We start from the raw sequence: 7,315 nt of genomic DNA on the forward strand, positions 1-7,315 counted from the left end.
GCGCGCTTGGAGGGACGCTGCGCGGTGCCGGTGCTGCCTCCTTCAGTGCGATGTGAGAGAGTCGGGGAGAGCATCGCTTGCCGAAGGCTTTAGTTGTTACATGCATCCAATTATCATCTTCTCCAAAATGGATTTTAGTCAGAGCAATTTATTTGGATACATAGAAGACCTGCAGGAACTAACTATTATAGAGAGGCCAGTTCGCAGGAGCCTGAAGGTATACACTTCAAAATACAGTGATGCTCTAAAATCCATTTGAAATCGTGTTTGATTTATCTATGCACAGCTAATTGAATAGGCAGTTTATTTTTTACAGCACCGGGATACTAAAAACTGTTTTCAGTCATTTTGGAATAAACTGTCTTGAATTCTATATACCAGGGGCTTGATATTGTCAGTATAAGAATACTAAGATGGGAAAAAAATTGACTTAGGTCTTTAGATTAACCTATATGTGACTTGTTTATGCTTTAAGTAATAAGTAGTGATAGTGTCTGACATGGAACTGTACTTGTATTGCATTCCATCTTTTCCTGGTGAAAGGTTTATTTGATTGAATTTGAAATGTTGGCTAGAGATTTCAGGGATTAAATTCAAATTACTCATGGAACTGTCCCTGGATATGTTGGGAAGAAGAGGTTGTTTTAAGAAGATTAAATTGATGTAATAGTAAAGCATTGTAAACTCATAATGTGTTTCACGCTTGACAGACACCAGAAGAAATAGAAAGATTGACAGTTGATGAAGAACTCAGTGATATTGAAAGGGCTGTTTATCTACTCAGGTATTTCCTAAAATATTACTATGAAACACTGCTGACCATCATGCTTATGTCCAGCTTTTTTAGTGCTTTACTCTTCACTGCTTTTATTTGCTGTCTTTCAGTAGCAGTTCTTTTTTACTTTCTGCTATGTAAAACATATAGGCAAGAAAAGAACAGGTACCGTATTTTTTTTTTTTTTTAAAATGCATGGAATAGGATACCTGTGTACATGTATAAACATTTCTGAGTTTCTGATATGGCCCTCCCTCAGCAACGCTGCGTTGTACTTCATTTTCTTTTCCCCTGCGGCTGATTTTGCAAGATTCCATGAGTTTTAACATTAATAACACCAATCATTCAGTGATTTGGTATTCACTCTAAGGGAATGTTCGCTCATGAACAGTTACCAGAGACTGATAAAAGAGCTGTTTGAGCATACTGTGTATGTCTGGGTTTTCAGAAGAGAAAACTTGAGAGATCAGTTTTATAGTCCTTAGCAAATACCGTAGAAGGTACTATATTAATACTTCCCTGTGTTCTGGTTTGTCATTTTATGCCTTCCTTCTTGTTCCTTGAAGTATTTATTTGCAGCTACTTGAATAACTTATATTTGACAGTTTAAAGTAAAGATCTTACAACTACTATGTAAAGTCATCTTTGAGAGTACAAATGTTCTGATTTGAGTTGAATTTTTAAACAATACCTAGTAATTGGGGAACCAGCTGCAGCTCCCTCTCAGTTTGCTTATTCTGCTGGTTTAAGTGCTCTTCTGGTTTATGTCTGTCATCAATGTTTAGAGTAGATATTCTCAGTGCCTTAATTTTCTCTTTTTGGGGCATGTGGCATTATTTTTAGGTAAGGAGTGATACTACCTTTGATTCTGAGTTTTGGTGGGGTTTCTTTTTTGTTGGTTTTTTTTTTTTTTTTAAATGTTGAACTTTTATAAATAGTGGGTTTTAAAACTTGCTTTGCTGATAGTTCCTGTAAGGAAAGCAGTCTGTTGACTCTAGGGAAATTCAGAGGAAATAGTTTGTATGTGGTGCATATAATTGCACAGGATGCATATTGCTTTGGGTTTTTACCTCATAGCAATCGGCACAGTTGACTTTCCCGGTGTGGCAGCAAATTTCTTTGCTCTTTTCCTAATTAAAGATCACGTTTCCAGCAGTATATCTTTACTGGATCATTGCCTTGTTAAAGGATGAAAGGTCCCACTTCATATCTTTATCTTACTAATTGGTTTTTAACCTGGCCTTGATCTTCTCCTGACATCTTCATCTGCTTTCTCTCTACTTGAGCAGCTGTTCTGGAGACTTATTTTCCTTGTGATGAAATTTTCACTTTTGCCTCTGCATTGTCCTCATTGCAGAAAGGTAGCTTCAACTCTGCTTGATATACTTTTTGTAAGGCAATCACTTGCTGTGATTGTCCAGGTATGTTAATACAATAATCCAGCGGAAGCTTTTGCTGTTCAGTAGTATATTGCCTTCCCTGTACTGAGTGAAGTATAAGCAGAGTTAAAAAGCTGCCTGTAACACAGACAGTATCCTTTATATAATGTACAAAGGTATGCATTTTTGGCTTGTCTGGCATTTTTTAATCTATTATAATAAAACAACTCTGCCTGTTCCTGTTTGACAGTAATGTCAGTCTGGTCTTTTCATGCCTCATTTTCTCAAACAGATGAATTATTTCCTGACCTTTAGGTTGTCCCTGATGTCGGACTCTCCTTGATGTTATCCAAAAAGACACTGCCTTTCCTGAATATCCCACTATAAAAATTGCTTTGGTGAGATCGAAATGAATTGTTAATGATGTCTGTGTTATGCTCCATTTGGAAAAGATGATGCTACCTCCATATAAATTAAAAAATATGCAAGAACAATAATAGAAAGCAAATCTCACGCCTTAAGTATCTACAAATAGTATCAAAGTACTTAATGTTGTGTCACATTTTCTTTTATATTGCATTTATGTAACCCTAACCTGCAAGTTGAGGAGGATATCTTTATGTTGCTTGTACAGTAGAGCTGACTAATACTGAGTGAAACCTTAGTATGATACAACAAAGCTAATGTTTACTAATTATTTTCTGTGAAAGTCCATGAAGAGCCATCACATTTTAATGGCTTTGCTTCTGAACCAAAAAGCTCAACTAGTTTCTTCTCTTTTTGCATTCTCCTCTCCCTCCAAAACCTGCCCCCAATTTCTCCTCCCCACCATTGAACTTGGATACATATATGCAGAGTTGTTGCATGTTTAGTAGATACTTGCCTTTTCTAGAGTTATGCCTTTACTATTTTCTGAAAGCTTTTAATATTGTATTCTGAAAACAGCTACATTGACATCCTAGTTGGAGAGAATACTACAGCCTTTTACCATCTGAGGTTTTTGGTGCTTGAATAGTGGGGGGGTTTGTTTGTTTTGAGTGTGTGCTTTTTATTTGTTTGGTTGGTTTTTGTTATTTTCCACTGATTCTTGCCATACTGTGATATGAGACTGACTATATGAGAATGTGTCCATTTTCCACCTAGTTTCATCAGTTAGTTCTTTTTTCACCTCTTGTGTTACTTCTCATTTGTCAGTAATACTATGGAGTTTTTTGGCATGCTCTTTTACTACTTGATACTGTAAAAGTTATTTGTTTTGCTCATCTGGTATATGTTGGTATCCATCTTATTTTGAATTTCCACAATGTCTTGTCTGTCTGTATCTAGCCAGGATGTTTTGTCACAGATTTTGTAAATTTCTGTTCATTGTCTTCTTTTATGTATGACGTAAATACACATCTATATATGTTCTTAGCACATGGTGAATACATTGACACATTAATAATGTTTGAGATCTCACTTTCGTAGGGATGTGGCTTCATTTTAATTGGTTTTCTGTTGTTACCTGTCATAATTTGGTTTACATTCTGATGTGCTAATTGTAATTTTGATAATCCTAACAACTCTCTCTCCCTCCCCCTCTCATTTTTAGGCGATGACTTTCCCTTCAGTCTCCCCTCTTCTGCCAGTACTATTCTTCAGGTAACTGTGCAGTGAGGTAGTTTTCAACTAAATCAACTCCTTGATTTGGCTCATCATGTGAATATGGCACCAGTCATGCAAGCAAACATGAGGGGACTTGGTAGCTCTCCTAATGGCTAGAGTCACTTTAAGATGACATAAGCATGGGTGAACTTCAGCTTTAGATCATTGTTGCCCAGAGTGCTCAGTTTTAATTAGGTAACAATGTGCGATTAGACTAAGCAAGTTCTAATTTAATAAGAATGTGATAGCAAATTGGGCCATCATTTGTTGTAGTCTCAATTAACCTTGATTCTGGTTGAGGAATTGGGCTTCCTTAGACAAGGTTGTCAGTGATGTTTGTGAACTTCTCGTTGAAATTAAAAAAGTGTGAGAGACATCTGAGTGTCTAGGATCTATGCTTTTGAGCTTTAGCCCGAGTGCTTGGTGCTTACTGGAGGATCTGACTGGAATCACCGAAGAGTTATATTCTGAATGTGTTTTGCACGTTGCTGGCCCAACAGAAGTACGAAGAGAGCAAAACAGCTTTATGCATCTCAGCCATGTTGATGTCAAGATTGATGGCTTATCATAAAGCCATCAGCAGATTAAGACAAGCTGCCAAACTGCACTGGAGCAACTGGATAGTTTGCATTCCGCTTCAGGGCATTGTGAACTCTATTGGCACAGTGGCAATAAGCAGCTCAGGACAGTAATTTTTATTCCTGCTATGAACTTTTGCCTGTAGTCTTCACTTCCATGTTTGCTGACATTTGATTGATGTCATTACTGATTTTTATTAGTATTACTGTAGCTCACCCTTTTATGGCATACAGCCAATAGCAAAATACCTATTCTTTGCCTGATGCGAACCTGTTTGAATACAAGAATGCTTACTGGCATGCACACTACAGAGTGTTTTGTTTTCTGAGGACTTTTCTGATAGATATCCCTAGGGGGTTTACATCGTTGTGTATACTTTATTATTTTGTGTTCAGCTACTTTTTGTTTATTTGTGCCTGCTTAGTGTTAAAGCTTCCAGGCCTTGACGTTTCTGTCATACGCAAAATAATGGGATAGTAATGAGTTATCAAGGTGGAAGACTGCATTATTCACCCTTTTGGGAACATACTGTACTTTAGTTTGGAGTGATCCTATCTCTCAGTTTAGAAAACAACACAGTCCCCCTCCAAAACATTTAACACCAGTTTTTGAAGACACAATAGATATTTTATCTAGATTGGACAGAATTCAATGCCTATAAACTTAGCATGTCTTTAAACAAAAACAAAAAACAAAAACAGTTGTACTTTTAGGGTCATTCTTGATTAGCTAGAGTGTTACCAAATTCTAAGCATCTTTCCATACAGCGTATGTTGTTAATTGTGTCAATCCCACTACCGTTAAAAAGATTAACTTTTTTTCTTCCAGCTTTTAGCCTTCATCATGTTAGTCTTGGAGATTTTATTTTCTCTGTAGAAACTCACTTTTGAATTTAAATGAAAGTTTTCATTTAAATTTAACTCATTAGCTGATCTTCTAATATAAATATTGTGGCATTTTTCTTGTGCTACATAATCATGAGAACTGGATAGTTTATTTCTTCAGTTGCTTCCCCCTCCCCCCCCCTCTTATTTTGTAAATTGCAAGTTAAGTTTTATAGAAGTTTCCTTCCTGATTCACTTAGTTGAATGGTTAAATTAGTTTCCTGACTTTGTTATGCAAATAGATTAATGTATATGGAATTGATTCTTTCACCTTAAAGTGAAAAGTATACCTGTAGTCTTCTGAAATGATGCTGAGTCACATACTTTTATTAAAATTTAGATTTGTGCAAATACCTGTGTTGATCATATTTGCTGAGTTGGAATGATAGCTGAGGAGCCAGCAGGAAGATGGCAGTGCCAGTCCTCTCACTCTTCTAGTGTTAGTGCAGCTTTTGCCCATGTGCCTGCAGAACACATTGGGGAATTTATCTGAGGGAAACCCTGAAAATAATGGTTAGTTTTAAAACAGATCAACTGTGTGATCCAGGACTATGTGCACATTTAAGACCTGTACCAGCGCAAAGGGATTGGGTAGAAATATGGGAACTGTGCTTGGGAGTGGGTGAAAGGGCTTTGAGCCTTAGCACTGCATTTGGCTGGCTGACAGTGTTCATGGAGCTAAGGTTTCCTGATGCATCATTTCACAGTAAGGTTAAGCTGAATGAATCTCTTCCTCTAACAGAAAGAGTACGTCTTCTTTCCTTTCCTTATGTGACTGCATGTTACTGGTAAGTTATGTGTGCCAGCAGTAGTCCTATAGCAGTCATGCAGGCTCAGTCAGGTTAGGGAACTAACGCTAGGTCTAACAAATCTTTCAGGTACTCACTTCCAATGAAACATGCAACTGCATGACTGCTCATGCAACTGTAAGTGTGAGCGTGAGCAGAGAAGTCACAGCTGGTAGATGGCTCTCCCATCAGTTGCAGAACAGATTTAGTGCAGTTTAATCTTGAATCTATACTTTGAATCTGTGAAGTCAAGTACTAGTTGAAATGGCCAGAGAGTATAAAGTATCTGCTGTAGTGTACTTACTGAGCCCTTTGACCTGAAATGAATTTCTGGAAGTCCTGTGTGTGAGCTGCAGTGGGTGAGATCAGTAGTAGCTCTTCCTTATGCATTGTCAGATTCTCCTCTGGAGTTGTCAAGTATGTTTCAGAGCATCTTTGGGCATGATGTAACAAGGAGAAGCTAGGTAGCTGTGTGGATGCCTTTTTTTAATAGTAAACACAGTTGAAAGAAGCTTGGGTTTTCTTAACTTCTAAAAATTGTTCTGTCACCCTGAGAAAACCTTATCACGCTCTCCTCGAAAAGATCTACCTAGGAATATCCAGCTAAGTATTTACAATGTTTCTTTCTATATCACAAACCTCATACAGCATGTTGCCCAGCAGGAGACTGAGTTTGTTTTGGTTTTGTTTAGAGGAGCACTGGCATTTAATAAATAATTTTAACAGCTGCAGAATTAATTTTGAGATGGCACATAATTAATGTGTGAGGATAATAATTTTCCTTTGTATCACATTCCTTAGACAGTTCCAGGTGTTTATAGCAACATTTAGCACCTGTAAGGAGTGTTCATTCTCATGCTTGCTCAATATTACTACTTTAGGTTTGTATCCCTTGCGTGATTGGCAAGAGGAAGTGGTATTGCACTAGTTTGTGTCAGAACCTAGAGATACATCCAATGAAAACTGCATGAGGATGTAGATGGGAAAATGTAATGATTTGTGTTAGAATATATCAAGGGTACAAACTCCTCAAGGAGGTAGGTCAAGCTGTTGGTTTATGGCAAGTCTGAGAGCACTTCCACATGATCGTGCCCAGTACTACAATGACTGTCCTATGTTAGTGGCTAAAACAAGTATCTAGCAGATTTTCTTGCAAATTGCTTCAGGTGTTTTGAGGACTATGTTCCATGGGTCTGCATTCTGACTCTGCTTCATTTGTTGCTGACAGGAGCAGCAGCAGTTAGTACTGGTCCAGCTCCTCTTTCC

General features: G+C 37.6%; 1 protein-coding gene across 1 annotated transcript in view; it reads left to right on the forward strand.

The window, feature by feature from the left end:
* Positions 1 to 100: 100 nt before the first annotated feature.
* LOC104412996 (serine/threonine-protein phosphatase 4 regulatory subunit 4-like) overlaps positions 101 to 7,315 on the forward strand; it is a gene marked incomplete at its 3' end in the record, with an annotated part of 22,158 nt that continues 14,943 nt past the window's right edge. The window contains exons 1-2 of the mRNA XM_010023877.1: positions 101 to 217; positions 711 to 784. Of these exons, the coding sequence (XP_010022179.1) occupies positions 101 to 217; positions 711 to 784 (191 nt within the window). The remainder of the gene's footprint in view (positions 218 to 710; positions 785 to 7,315) is intronic.

The sequence above is a fragment of the Nestor notabilis genome, unplaced genomic scaffold (assembly GCF_000696875.1).
Source record: "Nestor notabilis isolate BGI_N333 unplaced genomic scaffold, ASM69687v1 scaffold2111, whole genome shotgun sequence".
In the NCBI taxonomy this organism is placed as follows: Eukaryota; Metazoa; Chordata; class Aves; order Psittaciformes; family Psittacidae; genus Nestor; species Nestor notabilis.